Source organism: Poecile atricapillus, chromosome 9 (assembly GCF_030490865.1).
Source record: "Poecile atricapillus isolate bPoeAtr1 chromosome 9, bPoeAtr1.hap1, whole genome shotgun sequence".
Taxonomy (NCBI): domain Eukaryota; kingdom Metazoa; phylum Chordata; class Aves; order Passeriformes; family Paridae; genus Poecile; species Poecile atricapillus.
The window spans coordinates 15,356,540-15,382,182 of record NC_081257.1 but is presented as its reverse complement, the minus strand read 5'-3'; the positions used below and the strand labels follow the sequence as shown (position 1 = coordinate 15,382,182).

At 56.4% G+C, this 25,643-nt stretch overlaps 3 protein-coding genes across 5 annotated transcripts; 1 reads left to right on the top strand and 2 right to left on the bottom strand.

Moving 5' to 3' along the window:
* Positions 1-80: 80 nt before the first annotated feature.
* DALRD3 (DALR anticodon binding domain containing 3) lies at positions 81-6,172 on the bottom strand. The gene is made up of 13 exons (XM_058844793.1): positions 3,789-6,172; positions 3,372-3,661; positions 3,017-3,288; positions 2,736-2,794; positions 2,516-2,638; positions 2,321-2,391; positions 2,160-2,218; positions 1,747-1,829; positions 1,522-1,645; positions 1,375-1,433; positions 1,155-1,268; positions 866-934; positions 81-679 (listed from the first exon to the last, which is right to left on the bottom strand). Exons 1-13 carry the CDS (start codon positions 3,957-3,959, stop codon positions 560-562), a joined length of 1,614 nt encoding a protein of 537 aa, XP_058700776.1. The 5' UTR covers positions 3,960-6,172; the 3' UTR covers positions 81-559.
* Positions 6,173-6,909: 737 nt separating this feature from the next.
* Positions 6,910-8,636, top strand: NDUFAF3 (NADH:ubiquinone oxidoreductase complex assembly factor 3). 2 transcript variants are annotated; one of them, XM_058844799.1, is made up of 5 exons: positions 6,910-7,290; positions 7,652-7,844; positions 7,931-7,997; positions 8,149-8,249; positions 8,370-8,636. In XM_058844799.1, the coding sequence occupies exons 2-5, from the start codon at positions 7,695-7,697 to the stop codon at positions 8,460-8,462; spliced, it is 411 nt and encodes a 136-aa protein (XP_058700782.1). In that variant the 5' UTR covers positions 6,910-7,290; positions 7,652-7,694; the 3' UTR covers positions 8,463-8,636. The 2 variants fall into 2 exon arrangements, with proteins under 2 accessions (XP_058700782.1, XP_058700780.1); XM_058844797.1 differs by lacking the exon at positions 6,910-7,290 and adding an exon at positions 7,414-7,526.
* A 1,403-nt stretch (positions 8,637-10,039) lies between these two features.
* Positions 10,040-23,702, bottom strand: IMPDH2 (inosine monophosphate dehydrogenase 2). Of its 2 annotated transcripts, XM_058844791.1 has the most exons (15): positions 23,508-23,702; positions 23,364-23,412; positions 23,167-23,268; positions 22,898-22,972; positions 22,245-22,451; positions 17,971-18,058; positions 17,199-17,398; positions 16,057-16,147; positions 15,290-15,385; positions 13,877-13,948; positions 11,564-11,707; positions 11,230-11,374; positions 11,001-11,144; positions 10,543-10,626; positions 10,040-10,285 (listed from the first exon to the last, which is right to left on the bottom strand). In XM_058844791.1, the coding sequence occupies exons 1-15, from the start codon at positions 23,603-23,605 to the stop codon at positions 10,264-10,266; spliced, it is 1,617 nt and encodes a 538-aa protein (XP_058700774.1). In that variant the 5' UTR covers positions 23,606-23,702; the 3' UTR covers positions 10,040-10,263. The 2 variants fall into 2 exon arrangements, with proteins under 2 accessions (XP_058700774.1, XP_058700775.1); XM_058844792.1 differs by lacking the exon at positions 13,877-13,948.
* Between the last annotated feature and the right edge of the window lie 1,941 nt (positions 23,703-25,643).

The following is a 25,643-nucleotide window of genomic DNA, read 5'->3' as shown; positions in this document are numbered from 1 at the left end:
TGGGCTGTTCCTACACAGCAGCAGGACCCAGGGCAGTCAGACTGAAGGAAAGACAGACAACCCTGAGGTCAGACACACAGTGTTTGTCCAGCAACAAGTGTATTGGACCCCAGTGCTGGGGCCTGGCTCAGAGCCCAGTAGGGGCCTGGAGCCTCAGGAGCTCCCTGCCAGCACGGAGCACCCTGCCAGCACGGAGCACCCTTCAATAAAGTTTTGAAGGAAGTGAAGTTGGTGTCTGTCTGGCTTTGTGGCATCTGGTCCCTAGTGCCACCTCCCCAGTACTCCCAGCGCAGCTCCTAGGGTGCCACAGGAGCCCTTTTCTGCTGGTGTGGATGTGGAGAGGCATATCCATGTCCCACACTGGACACAGCTGCCGAGAGCACAGACCTAACCCCAAAGACCATGGGCCATGGAAAGGAAAGGGCCTGTGTGGGGCTGAATTTGGCCTTGCCTGCCACTGGGGCAGCCCCTTGCCCTGCCAGGAGAACGTGCCTCGTTCTCCCCCCACATGTGGTGTGTAGGTGACTGTCACAGCATGGTACAGCACTTCAGGGATGTCTCAGATCTGGTTGAGAGGAGGAAGGTGCAGGGTTGCCAATGCGCTGTGGAACACATCCCTGACTGCTCCCAGCAGCTGGAGGCGGGCAAACATCTGGTCAAAGAGATGAGGGAACGGCTCCTGCAGGGAAAAAGGCAGCAGCTTGGGGCTGGCCCTGCATCCATTGGTGCCTGTGCACCCCTGGAGGATGGGACAAGGGGCCATCACACTGCTGGCACCATTCCCCACATGGCTTTCCCCCATCTGCAGTGCAGCCCCAAAAGAACTGCAGGGCCACAAAGCTGCAGGCTGAGACACCTAACTCACCCCCAGGATGTGCACCCGGTTGTAATAAGAGCTGAAATCCATGCTGAGCTGGATCAGGAACTTGCACACCTGCAAGGCAGAGACATTCTCATGGCACAGTGAATTCTGGCTGGTCTTGAGCCTTCACCCACCCTATCACAGCAGGAATGCCACAGGGGCATTGCAGTCTATTCTGTCAGCACTGGCCCTGTGTTGCTCACTGATGGGCAGCACCTGCTGGCATGGAGCTTTGCCCTGGGCTGGGACTGCTGGAGCAGCATCCACAGATGCTATGGCACATGGTACTTACTGTTTCTGTGTTGGCAGTAATCCGGATCCCCTTGGAAGGTGGAGGCAGCTGTGCTGCCTGCTGCAGGACTTCAGGGAAGGGCAGGAGATAGTTGAAGAGCAGGAGCCATTCTCCCTGTAAAGGGATCATGTGTCTCAATGTCAGATCCTCCTGGGCCTGTAGCATCCATCACCAGAGCTGAGGGTGCACAGATGCCCCCATTCCTCCTCTCAGCACCCACCTCTTCTCGGAGGCAGGAGAAATTCAGTTCAGATGCTGGTGGCAGAGGTGGGTATGTGCCTGGAAAGCAGGGAGATTGTTGTGCCCAAAGAAGCCCCTGTGGCTCCAGGTGTGGCTGTCAGAGGAAGGTGGTGGGGCTGGTGCTCACCCCGCTCCACAGCCTGCTGGAAGGTGTTGAAGAGCGTGGCCAGTCGGGCACAGTTGTACATCACAAAGGCACCGCTCTTTGTTCCCTTTGTGGAGATGCTGCTGTTCTCCAGGTCCAGGGTGATCTGAGGGCAGGGAGAAGTCACAGTCCAGGCTGCTCAGCACAGATGCATTCCGCTGTTCCCACAACCTGCCAGCCCTGGCTCCATGCAAGCTGCTGTCCTACCTGACTTCGGTGAGCAGTGCTCAGCATCTCAAACCTGATGGCAGCCACTGTCAGGGTATCAATCACCTCTGTCCAGGCCTTATCTGTGGAGAATGAAGGTGCTATCATGAACAGCTTGCTCCATTCCCATATACTGATACCCCCAGCACCCAGGCAGGACACCCCTGCCAGGACCAGGTAGTAGTTATGGACCACTATACCACTGGCCCTGGCTCCCATTGGAAGGAGCTGCTCTGTGCCAGTGCCCTGGATGTTTAGATGCCTTCCCAAAGCAAGGGCAGCACCTGGCTTGATCTTTGAGGGGAGAAGGAGCAGCCTGCAGGGGTGCAGCCACCCCTGGCTGTGGACTAACAGGAGCAATGCAGATGGCATAGAAAAGCATCTATGCATGGAGCCCCAGAGCAAACTCTCACCTTGTGCAAGCTCCCCATACTTTATCACAGAGGCTTCATGCATCTGGCGCTTTCGGAGCCTGGGAGAAATAGAGAAACAGAACCACCCACTGTGGGCTGAGCTAGCCCACAGGGAGCCTTAGCAGGAGAGAAAACAGCAGGTGCCTTGCACACCAACTTACTGGAAGTACTGGTCTGCCCCAATGGGCGATGAGGGGTTGGTCACCTTCACTGGCCCACAGACAAGGTGTTTCTGAAAGACAGAGAAGCTGAGGCTAGGAACTGAGTGAAATGCAGCCCTGTTCTAAACCTAGTCATGAGCCAAGGGTGGATGTTGGGGACCACACTGAGGAGGTTCAGAGGTTGCTCTTGCTCACCTGCAAAGCTGTGTGAGCTCCTGGATCCAAAATCCTCCAGAGCACATCCAGCTGCTGCTGCTGGAATTCCTCCTCACAGTTCACCACATGCACAATGCTGCAACAACTGCTCTGGCCTTTGGCCTGCAGCAGAGCACAACAGGGAGCTCAATCCTATTGCCTGGCAGAAGGGAAGGTGACTTGGGAAGTGGGAGGCAGGCAGTGCCATGGGGTCACTCACTGGGCACTGCAGCACAGCTTCCTGCAGCTCAGCCAAGGACTGCAGTGTCCCCTCTGTCACTGAAAGAAGGAGGGACACCAGTGAGCCACGGGGTTCTCCACCCCCCACCATGGGCTCTGCCCCAGGCTCAAACCAGACTGAAAGGGAACAAGAGGGGAAAGCCATTTGTGTCCATCCCCCCCACCTTATTTTTGTTAAGAAACAACTGAAAGTAAACAGGCCTATTTGCACCCGTTCTACCCCCACTGCCACACCAGAGCTGTTGTACATGTGAGGCTCACCGAGCAGCACATCTAGATTGGGGTCGTAACCCAACAAGCCCTGCTGCTCCACGAAGCTCTTCAGGTGCACCTTACAGATGACACCCTCGGCTGTGCCCGGCCCCCGATCACAGGCTGAGGCACAAGGGCACCGGCCCAGCGCTGCCTTCAAGGCTGAGACGGCGTCAGTGAGGGACGAGCTACCGGAGGCGGAGGGCCAGCAGATGCGGAGCTGCCGCAGGACGTCCCAGCTTCTCTCCTCGCTGAGGGCAGGGACCAGGCGGACGCCGACCCTGCGAGAGAGGGTGAGGCAGGCACTGGGAGCAGCAGGCCCTGTGGCGAGGGGCCGGGAGCAGGTCGGGACGGTGGCACTCACCCCTGGGCGCGCAGCAGCTGGGCCAGGTGATCGGCCAGCAGGACGGAGCGGAGGTGGCGGGGCCGCAGGGCAGCGGAGCTGCGCAGGGCCGGGCAGTGCAGCACCACGCAACCCGTCTGCGCCCCCGCGGCGGGGGGGGCCGGGCCGGGCAGAGGCCCCAGCAGGCGCTGGAAGGCCTCGGGGCGCCGCACCTGCACCGCCAGCCCCGCCGGCGTCTGCCGGCAAACCCGCAGCGGCAGCACTGCCGGGCCCCGCAGCGACGGCACCGCCGACACGGCCTCGGGGGGAACCTGCGGGCGGAGGGTGAAGAGAGGTCCGGGCTGCACGTACAAAGGACAGCTCCACTCCCGTCCCCATCAAACACTTCCCGCAAATCCCCGCTCCCGACCGAGGCCTGCCCACGCCGCCGCGGCCTACCTGCCCGCCGGGAAAGGCGGCGTTCAGCGCGGCCCGCGGCGCCAGGAAATCCCGGTGACGCAGGTTACGGGCACCGCTCTCCTTCACCCAGAGAGCGGCGGGCCGCCCCAGGGCCCCGTTCAGAGCCCGCAGCGTCGCCGCCACCTCCGGGCGGCCCTCGCCCATCTCCATGGGAGCTCAGCCGCCGCTTCCGCCGCCGCCACTGGAAGTGACGTCCCGCCTCGCCCTCCCGACAGCCGCCATGTTGCGCGCAGAGCTCCCGGGCGGCCATCTTGGTGGCGGGCGGGAGGCCGGGCAGGGCGGCCATCTTGGGGGGACGGGCGCGGATACACCATGGTGGGAGTGGCGGACAGCGGGTGCCGCCATGATGGGTGTGTTAGGTCAGGACCATGGGGCTGCAACCAGGCACCCCGAATGGCCCAAGAAGGTCTCAGTCCCACTCAGCCTCACTCCAGCAGGGCCATGGTGTCATCCTGAGATGCACAGGAGTGGTGTCCCCTCTTCTCCAGCACTGGGGAGCCCAGATCTAAAAACCTCAGGAAGCAGCAGCCAGAGGCCATGCCGGGGTCAGCGCGGTCTGGGCAGAAACAGGCCGCCCAGGGCAGGGAGTACAGCACAGCTGTGGGCATGGTCCACCCCAGAGCACAGCCTACCTGGTCCTTGGGTTGCTGGGGACAACAAGGGTCCCTGGGAGGTCCAGCAGCCTGAACCGTGGTGGGAAGGGAGGTTTGGATGGGCAGCAGTGTGTGAGGCAGACCACAGCTGTGGGTACGGTGTCACTGGCTGGCCAGTCCAGCCTGTTCTCCACAAGCCCCAGGGCTTGGCTGGGCTGTGACATAATGGCTGAGGAACACCAGCAGCACCCGTGTGCTCCTGATATGGGCTCTGCAGGGCACAGCGATGAGCAGCTGTGGGTGTGATGTTCTCCAGGCCTGCCCCAGAGGGCTGCTCTCCTCTCCAGCACAAGAGCAGTGTCCTGCTTATCAGCCCCAGGAAGAAGGAAGTGGAAATGATCAGATCACGTCATCGTGGTCGTGATTACATCTGCAGAGCTGAGCTGCTCCACAGCGATGGTTTAAGCACAGATGGGCTCACGCTGCTGGCCAGCTCCCAGACAAGTGTGCCAGTGGCTGCTGAACTGGGTAGAGGGCAAGGACCCAGCACACCCGCAGCCCCATGGTACCAAGCCTGATTGGTAGGGAGCAGGAAGCACCCAACCCCACCACAGCAGGGAGCTAGGGACCTCCCTCTGTACTGTGCCCTTCCTGCCCACCCCGTGGAGGCGAGCGAGGGGGGTGGCGGGGGGAGGAGGGAGCTCTGCCCGCAGGGCCCAAACCGGTTCCTCCAGGGCTTGTATGCCTGGGAGAAAAGGGAGGGGGGAGCAGGGCGAGGGTAGATCCTGCAGCATGGGCTCTTCCAGGAATGCAACAACACGTTTTGGGGCTCCTCAGGCAACCCTGGAGCCCCAAGGCTGCAGCCCACAGTCAGTGATAATCTGCAGCCCCAGGGCAGGAGTGAGAACATGTCCCCCAGCCGTAACATGGTGGAGTGCTCCCTGCACCACCCACAGCCAAGAGGTGATCTGAGAATCGCTGCTCACACCAGACCAACTGCTGACTGTCCGCAGTGCAGGAGCTGCCCAGGACCCCTGCCCGGCCGGGGGGGCTTGCTGGACCTTGCCATTCAAGGTGGGTCCAGGCTGGATCCTCCACATCCCCAGAGCGTCCCCGCAGGCTGCCCACGTGGGCCCTGGCCGCGCAGCGGCCTGGGGAGGGCTCTCGGAGGCGCCGAAAGAGCTTTGGAAAGACACGACATCCCCGATGGCTCTCTGGCTTTCCGCTCAGCGGGAGTGATCGTGTCATTCCAAAGCCATCTCTCTCCAGGGGTTGGATCCTGCCCACCCCGGCAGGCACTGGGGTGCTGGGGCGGCCAGGGAGAGCCGGCATGAGCAGGAAGTTTGGCAGTATTACACAGCCTGCACCATCGTGGTGCAGGGGACCACATCCACCCTGTGGCACAGCCGCCATGCTCCCCATACTCTCCCAGGAAGCCAGCTGCTATTTTTAGCTGTTGGGGGCACAAGAAACAGAAGAGCCCCCAGGCCGGTTCAGGGGCTGAGTCAACACGCTGAGCCCATCCTGCCACCACCCTTCTTCCAGTGCGACCCTAGGCGCTGCCCTAGCCCCAGGACGGCTGGAGTGGGACACGCGGCTCTTGCCCAGCATAGGGCGGTGGGCAGGGGCGGGGGCGTGTGGGGCGAGGCGGTGGCGGGAGCGCGGGTAACGAAACCCCAGGGCAGCTGGGCACAGCGGGGACAGCTGCTTTTGGGATTCCGTTGCCCGCGGTGGCGCCGCGGAGGGATGGGCACAGTCACCACGGCCATGTCACCCCGACCCTGGGACAGTCTGTGGGCCAAGAGGGGAGAGGGCGACTTACCGGCGGGGACGGGGCGGAGGAGATGCGTGGGAGCCACTGCCGGGCCGTTGTGATCGGGGGTGCCGGCAGAGATCGGGGTTGTGCTGCCGGCTCCCCCCGCGCCGCGGGCCGGGTGCCAAGGGGAGGGCGGCACGGCCGAGCCAAAAGGAAACGGCTCCGAACAAAGCCCCGGTGGGGCTGGAGCAACTGGTGCCAACCCATCAGCCCCCGACGGGGCCCGGAAACACGAGCCGGCCCCGAGGGAGGGCACCTGCCCCGGCACCTGCGCCCAGAGGCCGCACAGCCCGGTCAGGCCCCGCCGCTGCCAGCGCCTCCAGCCCCCGGCCCCGGCGAGGAGCCCTGGGCACCGCCACGGGGGGAATTCAAACCGCGGGGGGAACCCCACCGGCCCCATGCGGAGCTCTCGCGGTGTCGCCCGCGGATCCCTAGGACCCCGCGCTGGCCAAGGCTGCCGGCTGTGGGAATTCCTGATCCCTCCGGCACGGCACGGTGGAGGGAAGTGCTCCGCCGCTACTGCCGGGGAACTTCCCGGTAGCCCCCGCACTGTCAGGCTACGGCTGGCCCTGGGTGGGTGACACAGGTGGAAGACGTGCGTCCCCTATCTCAGGGCACCTCCGAGCCCGCAGTGCCACCGGCCTCACCGAGCGCGGCAGGAGGGGGGAGGGTGCAGCGGGAGGTCCCGGCGGCGGCTCGGGGGCTTCAGCCCCGACTGGCAACAGCTGCCCGCAGTGGGGCGCACGGGGAACCGGGGTGCCGTGCCGAGCCTAGGGCAGCCCCGGGACACCGGTGGGGCCGGGCCAGGAGCGCAGCCGAGACCCGGACCCGCTCCCTCCCGCCCGGGGAGCCGCCCGCTCCCCTCTCACCTCCGGCCCCGCAGCCTTCGGCACAGCAGCCCGGGCCGGTCCGCAGCCACTCCCGGCGGCGGGGTCGGGGAGGTTTCCAGCGGGACACCCCGCACCCCGCTCCCGCCGTGCCACTCCCGCCCCGCCGCCGGCCGCTTTCGGTTTCGCTCCGGCGCCCACCTGGGCTCTGCAGGTCGGGGCGCGCCCGGACCCGGGGGCAGAAGGTGCGTGAGTGTCGCTGCCCTCCCGCCCCTCAGGACCCGCGGGCGGGGGCACCCCGAAGGCTGCCCGGGAGCCCCGGTCCGACCCCGCTCCCCCGGTGGCGCTGTCCCGACCCCGGCCGCCGGGGGGCGGTAGCGGCGGGGGCGGGGCCGCTCGGCGGTTCCGGCGGTGTCGCGGCCATGGCGGCGGTGGCGGCGCTGCGGCGGCTGGTGCCGGCGGTGGGGCGGGCTGTGGGCAGGTACCGGCACCGATAACCGGCACTGCGGTTTCCCTGTGACCGGGGAAGGTGCCTGTAGGATGCCGTAGGATCTCCGGGGCCTGTCCGTGGGTCCGACGTGTCCCAGCTGCTCACTCTCCCCGCAGAGCGCCTTGCCGGGGTCACCGACTCACGCCGGCGGATGATGAGATGTACCAGCGGACGCGGGTGATGGTGCTGGAGCCGGAGTCCCCCAACATCATGTTCATCGAGGGCTACAGCACTCGCGGCTTCACCATCAGCGGAGACGTGGTGGTGGGGCCCTGCGCCGTGCTGCCCCGCAGCATCCTCCAGTGGAACGTGAGTGCCCGGCGGCGGGGCGGGGGTTGCCGGTACCCACCGCACACCGGGGACAGCCCCCTTCAACGCCCGCCGTGTCCCCGCAGGTTGGCTCCCACCGGGACATCTCGCACGAGAGTCTGTCGCTGTTCCGGCTGCTGGAGCCCCAGATAGGTACGCGGCGCAGGAGGGGCGCGGGCTGCCCTCCCTTCGGGCTCCTGTCGGGGTGGCTGTGCGGGAGCCCTTGGTCCCTGCAGGGAGGGCAGGTCTGGGCCGAGGCAGCTCGAATGCTGCCCTGCCCACCTTTGTCGTTCCCTGGTTGCAGAGATCCTGGTGCTGGGCACAGGGGACAGGGTGGAGCGGCTCCACCCCGCCACGCTGAAGCAGATGCGGGAGTGCGGGATTGCTGTGGAGGTGCAGGACACGGTAAGGACGGATGAGCACAGGCAGCACCCCACTGAAAGAAGGGGTCACGTACCTCGTGGGGAAGAGCCGACTCTCCTTTCTGAGGGACAGAGTTTCACTCACTCCCTTTTCTATTCACAGGCAAATGCATGTGCAACCTTCAACTTCCTAATGAATGAAAGGCGCTTGGTGGCTGCTGGGCTCATCCCCCCACGGGGCACCAACGGGATGTAGGCACTGCGTGCCTTGCCCATGGGCTGAGCAGTTCTTCCCCTGCCTGCCTGAAGCCCCCGAGGGTCACTGCTCTCAACTGAGAAACGCTGCATAGTGAACTGTGGAGCTGCCGGCTGGGTGATGGCTCTGCAAACAGGAGGGCTGTGAAATACACGGGCTTACCTCTTCCCTGCAGTCCCTGGCTTCTTGGCCTTCCTGCCCAGTGTGGGCTGGGGACTGTGGGGCACAGTACAAGGCCTTGCCGGCAGCACTGCTCCCACAGCTCTGCCAAGATCATGCCCCACACCTTGGTAGAAGGAAGTCTCACCTGAGGGAGGGTGAAAGCTGGTGGGGTGAGCTGTACACCCCCAAGCACATCTGGGGCTCTACAAGGAAAATATATGTAAATAGGAAGTACAAGAAATTGTGTGGTTAATGCACAGCAGACTGAGGCTGTAACAATTTGATGGGGCATGTGCTCACCTTGGGCACTGGGCAGCGTGTGTGGTGCTAGGATGCCATGTGCCAGCAGCTTCCTGAGCGCAGCCAGCCCAACTAGTATGTCCCAGCTGGTGCTGGCCTGGCTTGTGCTCTCCTGTGGGGCTTTGTACCACCCCAGCACCAATGTCCCTTGGGCAGTGTGGGTCCAAGGGTGCTGTGCCCACTCTGATTGAAGGCTCAGCTCCAGCAGGAGACATGGAAAGGGTCCCTGTCCTGTACCCCACTGGTTGGTTCATGCTTAGGGATGTCACCCCTGGAGAAGAGAGTACATGTACCTAACGGAAGGCTCATGGCCTGAACTCTGCCACCTTGGCAGGCAAAGGCAGGGGGTGAAGGTGCAAGGTTAGGGTGGCTTTGCTTAGCAAGTGTCCTAATGAGTGTGTGACACCAGCTCTGTGGCATTGTAGTCAAGGCTCTGGTTTTAGTGTATAAATCAAATTTGACATCCCCATACCACTGACACACTCTTCAGCAGCAGTGACATGTGGGATATGTACAATTGATAGAGGTGTGAAATATTTCTTGGCTCCTGGCATTGCAAGCACAGGTAAACCTACCAAGCCAGGGAAGTTTGTACTGCTCAGGCCTGCAGAAATACAGACCAGCTCCTTTATAAACTTGTGCCCCTTCCAGTGCATTATTGTCCACCTTCCAGCAAACAATTGGTCTGTTGGAACCCGGACAGGTAATCTACAGTGAACAGACCAAGGGGGTGCAGCCACTGGGCCTGCACGTGTGGCAGCTGCAAGAGGTTTAGGGGAAGAAAGCAGGAACAGGGGTGGCCTGCAGCATCCTGGCTGCTGCCACAGCTGGGCTGGGCAACTCCCAGCAGCAGATAATGGCCTTGTAAAATGGTTTGATTTCTTGACTAGCTGCCCAGCCCTTGTTTTCTGCTCTCAGGAAGGATTTTTAAAGAAGCCATGCCGTATTACCTGCTCAGCCCTGTCTCAGGGCTCTCTCCTCCGTTGTCCTTTACATGCACGGAGTCCCTTCTGCAGTTATCAGCTGCCTCTGACAGTGTGGGAAGCAAGGGACAGAGCCAAGGAAGGAGAGCAAGGGAGGTAAAGAAGGAAAGGGAGCTCCAGGCTGACACCAACTGCACATCTTTTCATTTTTTTATTGTAAAACATGGCCAACATGTGCAAGGCTCCAGACCAGGGTCACAGCTCCTTGGTGGAAGGCGGGCCCCATGGGTGGTCAGAAAGCAGCCAAGGGACAGCGGGAGCTCCAGGCAGCCCAGAATAATGGCACTTCTGCAGCAAGAGCAGCTCCCACGCGTAGCAGCGCAGGGCTGAGTGGCACAAGGACAGACGGATCTCTTTCAGAAGAGGCGCTTCTCATACCTGCCAGGGAAGCAGAATCAGGGTGCCCCTTTACTGACCCACCTCACTCACGGCAGGGACAAAGGTGCAGTATGGAATGGATTCTGCCAGCCCAGAGAGGGGACCAGCCTCAGCACCCTGACAGGCCACAGCTTGTACCAGGGCAAGCCAATGAATGGCACGCCAAGCCAAGGGCATGGCAGCTGAGGTACAGGGTGGCTATTCCTGACCCCCAACACCAGCCCCAAGGTGACAAGGATCCTGCCAGAAGCACTTACGAGTGAAGGCCGTGCACCCCTCCTTCAACCTGGGCAGACGTTGTCCTCTTCTCAAATTTCAACTCTCCCGAGTACATCATGGCTCTGAGGGGGAAGGACACTTGTAACAAGTCAGGCAGAGTCCAGGAAAGACAGTGCTCTGGCACATGCTCAGCTGGAGCAGCTGGGATGATGGTCACTGGTTCCTCCAGCTGTGGCCAGAATGGGCTTTGCTGTGCTCCCAAGAACTAGGCTGGGTAATGTAACCCCAACATTTTGAGCCCAGCCAGCTGAATGTGCCACAAGAGACCACACTCCTGCATCCCTGGGGCTGGCAGACATTATGTAGTGCCCACTGGAAATGAGGAATGAGAGATACAAACTATCCAGAACACACCACAGCTGGAGTACAGCTGCCCAGGGACTCCAGACAGCAGCACCATGACCTAACCAGCGTACAGGCATGGGGAAGCACTCACCGCACTTGCGTCAGGCTCTTGGCACCAATATCCTGGCAGGAATGCTGGATCCCAGCAATTAGGTATGGAATGAATTTATGGATAGAGCCCTTGTCTTGCACTGCACCGGAGACCCCCTGGGCCACTTTAATTTTGTCTGTCTCACTGCATGGAAGCACAAATCAAGGGTATTTGTGAAACAGAGAATCCCCAACAGCTTCATCTGCTGCCCCAAAGCACCGTCTCTGACCTGAAATACCGATTCTGGCTGCCCAAGTTCTTGTCCATGGCATCTAGGGAGCCCATGCCGCGGTATTTCTTCAGCCTGATGCCATCCGAGAAGAAGTACTCGCCTGGGGCCTCCGTGGTGGCAGCCAGGAGGGAGCCCATCATCACTGGCACAAGATACCACCAGGAACAGCACGTCAGCAGCAGTGGCAGTGGATGCAAAATCCCTTAGGGCTCCTGGGCTCAGCACTGGCTGCAGCCCCCATGCCCCCAGCCACCTGCAGGTAAATGGCATCACGCCCAGTGTGATGCCATATGGAAACACCTCCTTGGAGATTCCCTACAGTGGTGCTCACCTGTGGAGGCACCAAGTGCCAGGGCCTTGGCGATGTGCCCAACCGTCTGGATCCCTCCATCGGCGATCACGGGGACGCCGAACCTCCTGGCGTACTCAGACACCTTGTACACCGCCGTGGCCTGGGGACGGCCGCACGCCAGCACTGCGGGACAGAGCACACACAGGCTCAGCTCCATGCAGCCCCACACCACTGTCCCAGCAGGCTTTTCAAGGCTTCCAGCACACACATGCTCCAGCACTCAGAATGCACAAATCCCTGGATACTCCTTCCCTAGGCTGAATTGCAAGAGAAGCAGATGCCTGGGAGATGTCTGCTGCGACGTCCTCACAGCCTCTGGCTCCAAAAAGCTGTGAGTGACCTTGGGACTGGGGTCTTTTGATCAGATGCCTGGGATCAGACGAGACTTGTGGCTCAATCCTGGTGCACGGCAGACTTGAGGAGCTTGGGAAGGAAATAAAACAAACTCCAAAAGCCCCTCTCCAAAGCATCCCTGGCATGTAGCCATGTCCCACTGCTGGCTCTCTCCTGGAGCTGCCAGACCCCTTGTCCATACACCCAGCATCTGTATGATGCGCCTCCTGAATGGAAAGGCAGTTGTGTCTGAGAGCTTGTATGCCTGTATATGGTATAGATATAAATATATCTATACATACAGGTCTGCATACACACACAAACACACATGCAGCAGTGGAAAAGGAAACAGGCAGAATGGTTTGATAATAATTTATGTTTCTGCCCTGCAACACAGCAAGGCTTCCGTCAAGTTTAGCTGCCCCGTGAGGAGAGAATTATTAGCTTTGGATTTACTTGTTCTTCCCAGTCAGTAGCAGTTAAGGAAAACCAGAAGAGGGCATGTTTTGTAACGTGTTTGTCAGCCACAGGCATGCAAGAACACTGAGATAAGCTTCTCTCAGGGAGACATCCCTTCCCCACCATCATCTGGAAGCCTTTTCTCCAGTCATGGTTAGCCCCATAAACTGGGTAAGATTATGGCCATACAGTATTAGTACTTTGGTGAACTCCAGGTGTGGTTCAGCCTGCATGGCAGCAGTGATGGCAGCATGTCCCTGGCAGAGGCCTGCGGGGCCAGGAGGCTACAGTTTCTGTACTCCCAGCACTCAGCAGCAGCTGATGAGGGAAGGCAGCCAGACTCCAGACTGAGACAGAACTAAATTTAATCAGACCCCAGCGTTCAGCTCAGGCTCAGCCAGCCAGGGAGAGGCTGCCAGATTTATCATCAATGCCCTTAAAGAGATGGTCTTGCATAGTTCTGCACTGCTGAAGGCCACAGTGCAGCTGAAAAATGCTGCTGTGGAAGAGCTCTGTGGAGAGAAACACCAATTTCTGAAGTGTTTTGAGTCCAAGGTCTATGCGATTGTGCCACAGACAGTGCAGGGCCTGCAGAAACCTCTCAAGCACAACAACAGAGATCAGCCCTTTTAAGGCACAGCTTGGCTCAGGGCCCCTGGGAGCATCGTGCCTCTCCAACTGTCCCAGTGCCCAGTGCCACAGCCCCGGAGCGCAGGCTTCCCAAGCAGGGTTCTGAGCACATACACACATCACACAGTCAGGGGGAGAGTTTATCCTTTTGTGTATTGGCAAAGGGTGGCCCTACAAAATCATCTGCTAGAGAAAACCTTCCAGGATCTGCAAGAGTAAGCCTTTCCCTTTGAGGTGTGTGAGAAATAGGAGAAAGGACAAAGCCCAAGGCTTGCCTTGCAGGGGCTGCTTGGTCAGAGCATCAGAGCAGAGAACACAGCACCCTGTACTGGGTAGGCAAAAGCCCCTTCTGTCCACAGAACTTGGTGGGGAAAAAACAGAATGCAGCTGCCAAGATGGCCATGTGTAGTGAAATCCCTTTGTAACTCAGGGGAGCCAGCTCCATGGGAGGCTTGGCCAGTTCACAACTTCCCCAGAACTGGGGCTACATTTTGAGCACGATTGAGAACTGCTCAGGGATTGCCTCCCTGATCAGCAGAATCAGTGATGAATCTGCAGATCAGTGCTGGATCAGCAGAAGCATGCCTGGCTAGGGATCCAGAAGGTGTAGTCAGGTTCCTAACTGGATTCTGGAGTGGAGAGAGGACAGGCCTGAGTTCCCTCAGCTTGGACAGTTCAGATTCTGCTTTACAAAATCAGGAAAGTTTCTCAGATTTCATTTCAGATTCAAAACCAGTATCCAAAGCCACAAAACCCCAAGTGCATCTACAGCTAAATTATTCTCAAACAAGCAGAAGGGCCATGTGCAGCCAAATCAGGGTCCTGCTTCAAGACACATAATTAGGGTTGGGAACAGGGCAAGTGACTTACTATAGGTGCCCGTGACAGTAGAAGGGCATTTGGGGCTGTGGGACTTTAGGTCTGGAGGGATCTTTGGAGCAGCTAAACAAAAACAAACACACACATTTTAGAGACAGAAGAACAGCAGCAGAACAAAGGACCCCAGAAGTGACCTGCTACTGGGCAGAGCATAGAGTGTGGGACAGAGCTGACTTTGCAGATCCTTCCCAGCCTGAGCCAAGCCAGAGTCCAGATCCAAGGCAGCCAGGCCCGGCTGTGCACAGCGCATGCTCACCCTACCCCAGCAGCCACCCAGAGAGGTGACCCCTACCCCAAAAAGCCAGAGCTCTTGCCCTTAACAGGGCCAAAATCCTGGGGAGCTGCAGGCAAGAGTTCTGCAACCACATCTTCTGTGAAGCGCCACATCCTACCTCTGCTCTGCTCCTTTGCCAAGACCGGCACCCAACCCCATCTCCCGGGGCAGCTGGAGGAACCCCTGGGACATTCACACTCTGCAGATCAGAGCATGCCTTTGCCTCAGAGCCTGGGTAGGATATGTGTGTCCTGGCTCTGCTCTGGCTATGGAAGTGTCAGCCCAAGGACACTAGCCCCTCCTTAGAAAGTTAACCTGAGACAGACTGCCCTGACTGGGAAGCCCCTGCAGCCAGGCAAAGCAGGAACACAGCAAAGGGCCAGGGCTGCTCACAGGGTCCGTGCTGGAAAGGGCAGAGCTAATGCAGCTCCTACAGCCAGAAGCTGCTCACTTTCTGCCTCCTGTGGCACAGACCAAGGACCAAAGCAGTAAGGGGCTGTGCTTGCGGACTGCAGCAACTTGCTGGACCACCTCTCTGCACCCCACCTGAGGTTCAGCACGCAAAGACTGAGTCTGTCCTCAAGACAGACTTTCTTCAGGACCTGGGGAATGCCCCTCTTGCCTTTTAACTAAGGGTGACACAGCCTCTGCCCCACACAAGTTCTGTCTATCTGCAGAGACAGAAGCAAGAAATCCCATTTTGGCCTCGAAATTGCAAAGGCATCGAGCCCAGATCAATACTCAAGCATCATGCACACTTCTGCCAGAGGGAGAGGGAGCACGGACAGCCCAGTGCATTCCACTCATTAGCACTGGGAATCCAGTAAGCTCCTTTCTCTGAAGAGCTGCCTGCCAGCCCCCAGCCCCATCCCACACCGAGCCAACAGCTCCCCTCAGGCAAAGCCACCATCTGCCACACTGGCTCTACTCAGTCTCGGTCAGTACTGGGAAATGCCTTTGCTGCTGCTGCCACCCCAAAGGTTGGAAGTCCTGGACAAAGTGGGTGAAAGTCTTGCTACTGGACACTGCCCTCACAATGGGAGAATTCCATCCCAGCCATGCTGCTTTTCAGCAGGGAACTTCTATTAAACACATGTCTTCAGCCTATTTAGGAGGCTGATCTCTCTCACCTTCCTGTGTGATGCAGATGGAGCCACTGCCCATCCCGACCCTCAGGGCATCAACCCCGGCATCAATGAGGTTCTTGGCCTGAGCTGCAGTCACCACTGTGGGGAGCAGAAATTGGTTTGAAAACAGACAAGCACTTTTGCAAACAACACTTCTCTGCCCTGGAGGTTCCCTCACAGCTGCCAATGTCCCCCACCCAGGGCAACAGCTTGTGCCAGAGCCAGGCCTATCTGGGAGGAGCAGTGAGTTTCTGCCCCAGCGGGTGAGGTGACACTGCCCCTTTAGGCTATTCTGCAACACACTTCCACCCAAAGGCTGAGGCAGCAGAAGTCACAGCATGGTCCAAAGCACTCTGGGCCACATGAGGTAGGGAGGGCAGAGTACAGGGTAACAGAAGCATCAGGTAAAGACAAAGACCACTGGACTCTGCCGTCAAAAGGCAGGGAAAATTGCCATCAGATTTCCACATCAAGCAATACTCATTATTATGCAAAATTGTAAACTGGTGTGTAAAATAAGCTAATGTGCAATGCGCTACTGAGGACTGCAATACACTGTGCTGCAGAACAAAGGTTTCTAAGTATCTGCAGCAGTAGGGTACTGCCCTGTGTCTACAGTGGTCTTGCTCCATTCCACAAGTCAGAAGAAACCATTTTAAGTTCATAAAAATTTACCAAAATGACCATTTCATTCACATCCCTGCAGCTCCCTATACGTCTAAGAAACAAATATCATTTAAAGACAAGAGGAGTCTTCAACACATGCCTACCGTTTCCTCCAATAACTTGTAGGCTGGGATATTTCTCCTTAATGTATTTTATCATGTTGATCTGGAATATGGAATTCCCCTGAGAGGAATCCTGCAACAGAAAGAAAATCAGTTTCAACAAGAATTTCTACAGATTACAAATGCAGCTTCAAAAAAGCTTCAGATCTTCACTCTACTTGCTGGGGTCCCTGCTAAGGCGGATAACGGGGAAAATTACTCTCCACATCGGGCACAGAACCCCAGGAGAAGCTGCTGTCAGGACAGGAATGTACTTTCCCTGTAAAAGGCAGTTTATTGTAAAGACTTCAGTAATATCCTTCATGTTTAATCCTGTAGCTTCTACAGAAGGCAACAAGCAGAACATCTGGCTGTGGATAAGAACCATCTGTCTGCATCAGCAGGACACTGTCAACCCTGTCTCAAACTACAGGTGAAATGGAGAGTGTTCCTTGTGAAACCCAGGAGGGCTGGTGGGGGAATGCATCTCCCCCCTGTGCAGCTCAAATACCAGATGTCGAGCACTGAGCACTCAGTCCCTGCCAATCTCTGTGACCCAGTGAAATCATGTCTGTTAAATATTTCCCACTGCTCAGCCATGCCCTCAGAGCACAGCAAACTCACAGGATCACAATCGATGAGAAAACCATGTGCAAATACAGGCAGTGACAACTGTGCCTAAAAGTTTACAGGCCAAAAAGGGAGACCAGCAGAGCAGCTCTGGGCTCACTGATCACTCCTGAACATCACTAAGAGAGTAGCACAGTAACAAACACCAAAGGGACAAATCCAATATCCAAACTTAGTCAGGAATATTAGAGAAGCTAGTGGTAGAGTGCAAGAGGTATTTGTAGAAGATTCTGTATTAACTGACAAGGTTTCTCCTTTCTTCTTCTTCAGGGCTTCAATGCACCCTACAAACTCCCTCCAGGTCACTTAAGTCTCCAGGCAAGAGTAATCCCTCCAATCTGAGGATTCTAACCTGAACAAGACTGAGAGGTCAACAAACTGCCATATTCTAACACAGAAAGGTCTGTGACAAAGACAGTGAGTGCCACACTGTCAGAGATGTTCATCCAGCCCAGGGACTCACCCTGCAGTGTCCCAGGCTAACACAATGCCCATGGCTCCCCATGGGTGCTCACCAGCACAACAGCGTCCACGCCAGCCTGCACCAGCAGGTCCAGCCGGTACTTGTCATCCTCGTGGGTCCCGATAGCGGCACCACAGAGCAGCTGCTTCTTGGAGTCCTTAGAAGCCAGAGGGTAGTCCCTGTTCTTCTTGAGATCAGTGCGGGCAATGATAGCCACCAGCTCGTCATCTTCATTAACAATTGGCAGCTTGCCTGGAAACAGACAGAAAGAACATTACTGCAGATTTCTGCAGGAGACAGACATTAGCTCAGAGCAGTGCAGCAGACCAGGAGCAGTGTCAGAAACTGCTACAAGATGGAGACTCAGAGGTGTGTTACCAAATCTTGCTTGGCCATGGATGCTAGCAGCCCTGGCTCGAGAAACAAAGAAAGGAGTTTTTTTGTAGGACTGGAGAAGGACTCAGTATTTTTACATCAACCATAGAAAACGTGTGCATTTTTTAAATAATTACATGCACAACATCCTATTAGAAGTCAAACTACAAAGCCCTAAGAGAGCTGAACTGAGTGCTGAAATGTGAAAGCCAAGACAGAAAATCAAAGACACGTGGCTGGACAGCCAAACACTGGGCTACCAAGAATCCTTCAACTCCAAACAGATTTGAAATGAACTCTGTAGCCTGGCAGAGGGCTCTGGGCACTCTCTTCACTGTCGTCTCCCATGTTTCACCCACCCAGGGACTGTGTACCCATATTTTCACCCACTGCTGCCCCAGCCCAGCGCTTCCATGGCTCTCCCTCACGCCACAGACAGTCACAGGTACCTTTTTTACTCCTTTGCAGAATTTCATTTGCTTCTTTCAACATTACACCAGCTGGGGCCACAACAAGATCCTCCCGTTTTGTCATAATCTAGTGGGTGGAAGAAGATAAGAAGTCACAAGAACTCCTTCACACTGATCTGAAAATATCAAACCCCCCCTGCCCACGTGAAATGCTCCGCAGTGGCTGTGCGGGAGTGCTCCACAAAAGAGCCCACAGCACAGCAACACGCCTCCAGAAACACACAGGAAAAGCCTCCAGTGTGCTGTCCCCATGTGGGCACTGGCATCAGGCCCCAAGCCCATTAGTACACTGAAAACAGAAGATGGCAGAAGGCCTCAAGAAGACAAGTGAAAGCACCTGTAAACAAGGGACAACTCTCAGATGACTCTTATTTGGGATATCACCTTAACAGCTCTCCCTTTCAATGGACCACATGCAAATAAGGGCTGGAGACACTTTTAGAGTCTTGTGCTGTTCTGGCATAAATGGTGCCCTCAATCTCATTTTCAGGCAGCATCTCCTGTGCACAGGCCCTGGAAGGGCTCTGCCCAGAATAACCTATTGCTGTTGCTGGTAAGGTCAGTGGGGCAAAGGAGTTGCATCAATCCAAATATGCTCACCCACACTCACTCTGACAAACAAGCGCCAAAACACGGTGGAAAGCCAAGGGCAGTGCTGGACAGTGAGGAACAGGGGAACATCTGACCTGGTATGGTAGCCTTCACCACAACAGTGGCTGCCCACTGGGAAAGCAGCTCAAAGAGATCATGAAATCTCCATCCTTGGAGATTTAGACAGAAACCCACAAAACCTCCTCCAGCTCAAAGTGCCTCAAGCAGGTGGCTTGACAAGAGACCTCCAAGTCCCTTTCCAACCACAGCATTCTATGATCATCAAATCCCCATGAAAGGTTACTTAAGAAGGCTGGACAAAGATAAAAGGGAACACTCTTTAACCCTTCAGGAAGGTAGACCAGTTGCACACAAAGAATGAACATTTTAGTTATTTATACCATAAGAACAGATATTTTGTGTCAGAAAGAGGCTGACCATGCCTACATCTACCCAAAATGCTGTCTGTGATAGAACCTACATCTCAGGAGAAACCTGAGGCATCAGAGACATATCACAGAACCACTAGGCTGGAAGAGACCTTCAAGATCGAGTCCAACCCATGCCCTAACACCTCAACTAGACCATGGCATCGAGTGCCACATCCAGTCTTTTTTTAATCATGTTGAGGGATGATGACCCCACCACCTCCCCAGGCAGACCATTCCAGTACTTTATCACTGTAAAGTCATTTTCCTAATGTCCAACCTGTATTTCCCTTGGCACAGCTTAAGGATGTGTCCTCTCCTTCTGTCAGTTGCTACCTGGAGAAAGACACCAACCCCCACCTGCCTACAGCCACCTTTCAGGAAGCTGTAGAGAGTGATATGGTCACCTCTGAGTCTCCTTTTCTCCAGGCTAAACAACCCCAGCTGCCTCAGCCATTCCTCACAGCATTTGTGTTCCCAGCCCCTCACCAGCCTCGTTGCCTCCTCTGGATGTGCTCAAGCGTCTCAATGTCCTTCCCAAATCGAGGGGCCAGAACTGGACACAGAACTCCAGGTGTGGCCTCACCAATGCAGAGTACAGGGGGAAGAATGACCTCCCTGCTCCTGCTGGCCACACTATTCCTGATCCAGGCCAGGATGTCACTGGCCTTCTTGGCCACCAGGGCACACTGCTGGCTCATGTTCAGCCGGCTATGGACCCGTAATGCCAGGTCCCTTTCTGGGCACTGTCCAGCCACACCATCCCCAGCCTGTAGCATTGCAGGGGGTTACTGCGGCCAAAATGCAGGACTTGGCACTTGGACTTATTAAATGTCATCTTATTGGTCTCTGCCCATTCATCCAACCATTCCAAGTCTCTCTGCAGAGCCCTCCTACCTTCCAACAGATCGACACACGCTCCCAGCTTAATGTCGTCTGCAGATTTACTAATGAAAGACTCAATATCCTCATCCACGTCATCAATAAAAATATTGAACAAAACAGGCCCCAGCACAGACCCCTGAGGGACACCACTGGTCACTGTCCCCCAGCTAGATGCAGAACCATTCACCATCACTCTCTGGGCCTGGTCTCCAGCCAGCTCTTAACCCAGCACAGAGTGCTCCTGTCCAAGCCGTGGGCTCCCAGCTTCTCCAGGAGTGTGCTGTGGGAGACAGTGTCAAAGGCCTTGCTGAAGTCCAAATAGACAACATCCACAGCCTTTCCTGCATCCACCAGGTGGGTCACCTGGTCATAAAAGGAGACCAGGTTGGTCAGACACAACCTACCCCTCCTAAACCAATGCTGGGTCTGGCCCATCCTGTAAGTGCTGTGTGATGACACTCAATATAAACTGCTCCATTACCTTACCAGATACTGGCCTGTAACTCTACCAGGATCCTCCTTCCCACCCTTTTTGTGAATGGGCAGCATACTGGCCAGCTTCCACTCATCTGGAACCTCACCAGTGAGCCAGGAGTGTTGGTAAATGATGGAGAGCAGCTTTGCAAGCTCATTTGCCAGCTCCCTCATCACCCTGGGATGGATCCCATCTGGTCCCACAGATTTATGAACATCCAAGCAGCTCAGCAGTTCTCTGCCTGCCTCCTCCTGGATAACAGGGGGACCATTCTGCTCCCTGACACCATCTACCAACCCAGGAGGACAGCTGTCCTGAGGACAAGCTGTCTTCCCAATAAAGACTGAGGCAAAGAAGGCATTGAGCACTTCCATTCTCCCTGTCTGCAGTTACTAAGCTCCCTCCCGCATCCAATAGAGAACAAAGGTTGGTCTTACCCTTCCTTTTACCATTAATATAATTGTAAAAATGTTTTTTATTATCCTTTACAAAAGTTGCCAAATTAAGTTTGAACTAAGCTCTGGCCTCTCTAATTTTTTTTCCTACATGCCCTAGCAACCCCCTTAGATTAGAAAACCCCTTTGGATGCTCCTCCTGGTTTCACCAAATATGGAGAACTCTGTAATTTCATGATCACTGTGCCTCAAGTGGCCTCCAACCACCACATCTCCCACCAGCCCATCTCTATTTGCAAACAACAGGTCTAACATAGTCCCTCCACTGGTGGGCTCACTTACCAGCTGCAACAAAAAGTTGTCTTCCACACACTCTTAAAAACTTCCTGGACTGCCTCTTTTCTGCCCTATCAAGTTCCCAGCAGATGTCTGGAAGGTTAAAGTCACCTACAAGGATAAGGGCTGGTGACACATCCTAAGCCTGTGGGATTCATGCACTTCCCATGCTACAGAAGACCTGAGTGCTTAAGTGGACGGCAACAAATGGCTTGGTAAAACGACTGCTGGACTGCAAGTGGAGAGAAGATTGAAGAGACCATTCGTTCCCCTGGCCTTGACTGGTAAAAGGGACAAGCACCAGATACTGACAGTAGGAAGTTTTCTGCTCTGCATGCTGAATGACCCACAGAAAGTATGAGGGAAGATTCTTATCTGGCTCCTCTGAATGGGCAGCATTCCTTCAAAGGGCCATGGACACTTTTACAACCTACTCCTAGTTTAAGGCTCTTGTATCAGGTATTTATAGCTGATTTCAAACCAAACAGGGATCAGCATGTGACACCAGGTTTGGTCAGCAAGAGCTAAAAATATTTGTGAGCCAAGAGCAAAGTGTAGCCAAGAGGCACTGGTGGTGTAACCTGACAGCACCGCAGATCTCCAGTTACACAGCTCGTGTAACCAGAGTCACAGAACGTTCTCCTGCATGAGGGGAGTCTGACAGTAAAGCATTATGAAGGCCAAACTGCCAGACTGCAAGTTCAGGAGGTTATTTGAAAGAGCAAGTAACCCAAATGAGGCATACAGGGAAAGGCAGCCCAGAAAAGGAAGCTCAGCACTTGGAGGGTTTGTTGGGCAGAGCACAGCTGCTACCAAGCTGGCCAGTGCCAGCATGTGGGACTACAGCAGCAGCCACAAATACTAGCAATTAATTAGTGAAGCAGGGGAAGAGTCTCCACAGCACTGAAAGATAACCCCCATGAATCACACAAACTGCACTGAAGGAGTCGCTCAGAGAGTGCAAATGAGCACAACACTCTCCCCTGGAAATACACTCAAATACAGATCTGCAGAGCTAAACTGGAGCTGCTCCCCCCCACTGGCAGAACACCCTCACAGCCACACACTCCCCCTTGTCCTTATCACAAGCCACACGCCTTCCTAACATAGTGTTCACACCTATCAGGTGTGAGCACTTCTCACCTCACCGAGGGGCAGGTCATGCTCTGACTCTTTCAGGAAATCAATATCTCTGGACGAGATGATCCCAACCAGCTTGCCCCCCATCTTCCCATTGTCCGTGATGGGAATCCCACAAAATCCATGACGAGCTTTTGCTTCAAACACATCTCGCACTCGATCATTGGGGCTCAGCACCACGGGGTCTGTGATGAATCCTTGCTCGTATTTCTGAAAGGAAGCAGATCCAGCAACCAGGCTGAGTGGCACTGCCAAGCCAGACAGGAGCGAGGCACATGCCTGCAGGCTACTGCAGCCACTCACACGGGTCTGCAACCACCCAGCCTAGCCACATTCTCACCAACGGGACAACTTTCAAACGAGCAACAGGGCTAACAAATAATGTTAAAATCCAAGAGTCTCCAGGCTAACCTCCTAGCTGAAATGACGAGGAATATTCCCACACCAGGAGGATTCAAGTCCCAGGCTGACCACAGACAGTGCCTGGCACACAACAAGAGGGCTGTGCCTGGCAGCACTACAGCTCTGAAACACCAAGATCGGGCACACGTCAGCAATCTCCTCACACAGCTCATTCAGCGAGGCCAGACCCGCTGCTCACCTCCACGGAGGACCCTACGCCAGCACAGTTTGGCGCTGCCGTTCCAGCCACTTACCTTCACCTTCCGCACTTCGTTGGCCTGGAACTCCGGGGTGCAGTTGTGGTGGATGAACCCAATTCCTCCGGTCAGCTGGGGACACAAAGGCGGCTGTGAATCACTGCAGACACTGCCCGGCGCTGCACCAGCGGGGTGCAGCAGCGGGCTCGGCACCGATGGAGCTCCCGGGCCCGGCCTCGCCCCGAGGGGCTGCGGGGACCCCAGGGCAGCCACGCGGCCGCCTCAGGCAGCGTTTCCTGCCCCGCCAGCCCGGTGGCCGCACTCACCGCCATGGCGATGGCCATGCTGGCCTCGGTGACCGTGTCCATGGGCGAGGAGACCAGCGGGGTCTTCAGGGTGATTCTCTTGGTCAGCGCCGAGGTCAGGTCCTGGCGGGGAGGCAGGCGGCGGCGGCGGGTGAGCGGCCGCACCGGCGCCACCGCCGGCCCGGCCCCCGGCCCGCTCCCCCGCCCCGGCCACTCACCACCTGGTCCGCCGTGAAGTCGATGTATCCCGGGAGTATGAGGAAATCGCTGCGGGGTAACGAGAGGAGACGCATCAGCGACCGCCGCGGCCCCGCGCCCCGAGTCCCGGTTCCCCCCCCCCACCCCGTGCCGGCCGCACTCACTTGTAGGTGAGCCCATCGCCGCAGCTGAAGAGCTGCTGCGCCGTCAGCCCGTCGTCGGGCACGTAGCCGGTGCCACCGCTGATCAGATAGTCCGCCATGGCCGCGCCGCGTGCCCGCGCCGCCAAACCGCGCGCACGCGCGCCCCGACGGCCGCCGGGAGGGACCCGCTGTGCCCGCCCCGGGACGGCGTGGACAGAGCGACTCCGGCAGCGACCGGCACCGACAGCGCCCCCTGGCGCCGTGGAGGGCCTCAGAGGGAGCACAGCCCCGTTCCCCGCCCGGAGTTGTGCCGGGCGGGAGCGGGGACACACCGGGAGCGGCTGTCGCTCTCAGCACCTCCTGAACAGCCTCTCAGCACCGAGCCCGGACGTGCTCAGCCTGGTGACATCGTGTCATCGCGGCTGCTTTCTGCTCAGGCCGAGCCGCCGGGCTCGTGTACCGACAGGAGGCAACCAACAGGAGAGAGCTGAACTTCAGTAGGGCCCTGCGTGCCGGGCTCTGGCTTGGTTGGCACCAACTTGTGGCACCAGTACAGTGTGATACCTGCTAGAAGATCACCAAAAAAAGCCCAGCTACAGGTAACATGGTGACATGCACAGAGAGACACTGTGCATGTTACATGGGAGCCAAGTCCAACATCGGGTACTCCTGCAGCTTCAGAAGATGAGAATGGGCTTTTTGGGTCTGTGGTGAATGCAGAGCTGGGACAAACCAGGAGAATCCAAAGCAATTTTGTAAGTCAAAGGGAGCTGCACGAAGGATGAAAGTCAAGAGGCAGGAGCGAGGCCAGTCTTGCACCTCAAGGGGAATGAAAAGGAGAGGCAGAAGTCTCACCAGAGGATCCAAGGTGATCCCAGCTAGGCATTAGCCTCCTCTTCCCAAAGCCACGAGGCCAGACTGTACAAACAAGCAGTGTGAAGAGGATAGCTACACACTGGGGATGCAGTGTAGCACCTTCAGGTCTGTGCCACAGACTGGGGCTGGAAGGAGGATTTTGGAGAAGAGCTGTAGCAGGACTATGCCCAGAGGAGCAGAGCAGGCACAAACACAGATCAGCATCAGGGGAGCCTTACAGGACACAGCAGTTGGCTTTTTCCAGGATATGTTCCCATCCTTGCAGTTCCATTTGAGCATCAGGAAAAGTTCCTGTACTGCTGGTTACAGAGAAATTTCCTCCTCTTTGTTTGCTTGTTGTGACATTGCAGATCCAGCCTCATAGCACCAGGGACATGAGATGACCACACACCTTCTCACCTGCTCCCCCATAACACGCTGTCCAAGGCAACCCCTATCTAACACTAACTAGGTCAGGGAGTAAAGAACAGTGCTCCTGTGCCTACATCTCCCTGCTGGAGAATATTCATTCCTTGTCCAAGGATCAGAAAGCAGCTTCAAGAAATGTGTTACTCATACTACCCTGTAGGACACAGAAAATGCGAACAGATCAGAAAGCGCCTCCTGCCAAGAACATGCACTCTTGAGCCAGCATTACCTGTCACAGGATCAGCAGAACAGGAGGTGTCATGCCAGACCAAGATCAGTGTGATAGGTCTCTCTACCCTTATTTAAAAAAAGAACAGGCTAACAAAGGTTTGCTGAGCCTATCTGGGAGGCACACACGGATCTGAGCTGTCGTGCTACAGCACAGGCACAGCAGTAAACAGGCATGTTGGCTTTTCTGTTCCAACAGAAACATCAGACAAAGTTTAATGGTTCTCAAACAGACTACAACAAAGGCTGCAGGGAAAAACATTTTATTTCCAAGCAGATTACAAAGAGCAGAGAATATAAGAGTAAAATTAAATTAAAAAAATAGTTGAGTGCATCTCTTTAAAATGATTTGTAGTGTGAGTTACTCACGGGGCAAAGCTACTGGAGAGTTCTGAAGGTCACTTTGCAGGATGCCAATCACATGTGCTGTTTAGACCTGGGTCAACACAGGAGGGACAGACAAGATGTATTTTGCATATAGGCTGCACACTCATTATCAAGCGAGGTTTTGGGCTGCAACTGGACCCTGCCTTTTTGAGACATCCCCTCCGCCTCATTCTCTCCTGCAGTTCCCTCGAGTTCTAGACATGGTTTATTGCTGCTGTAAGTGGGTTTGATCTGCCTTCCCGTTCTGATGAGCTCCAA

Coding starts and splice junctions, on each gene's coding strand:
- IMPDH2 (XM_058844791.1), bottom strand. CDS start 23,605: ATGGCGGACTATCTGATCAGCGGTGGCACCGGCTACGTGCCCGACGAC. Junction 23,413..23,507: donor GGCGATGGGCTCACCTACAA/GTGAGTGCGGCC, acceptor GTTACCCCGCAG/CGATTTCCTCATACTCCCGG. Junction 15,386..16,056: donor ACAAGTTATTGGAGGAAACG/GTAGGCATGTGT, acceptor TGCTCCCCACAG/TGGTGACTGCAGCTCAGGCC.
- NDUFAF3 (XM_058844797.1), top strand. CDS start 7,468: ATGGCGGCGGTGGCGGCGCTGCGGCGGCTGGTGCCGGCGGTGGGGCGG. Junction 7,527..7,651: donor GTGGGGCGGGCTGTGGGCAG/GTACCGGCACCG, acceptor CTCTCCCCGCAG/AGCGCCTTGCCGGGGTCACC. Junction 7,998..8,148: donor GCTGCTGGAGCCCCAGATAG/GTACGCGGCGCA, acceptor CCCTGGTTGCAG/AGATCCTGGTGCTGGGCACA.
- DALRD3 (XM_058844793.1), bottom strand. CDS start 3,959: ATGGAGATGGGCGAGGGCCGCCCGGAGGTGGCGGCGACGCTGCGGGCT. Junction 1,434..1,521: donor CCAGCAGGCTGTGGAGCGGG/GTGAGCACCAGC, acceptor CCTGCTTTCCAG/GCACATACCCACCTCTGCCA. Junction 935..1,154: donor TTACTGCCAACACAGAAACA/GTAAGTACCATG, acceptor TCTGCCTTGCAG/GTGTGCAAGTTCCTGATCCA.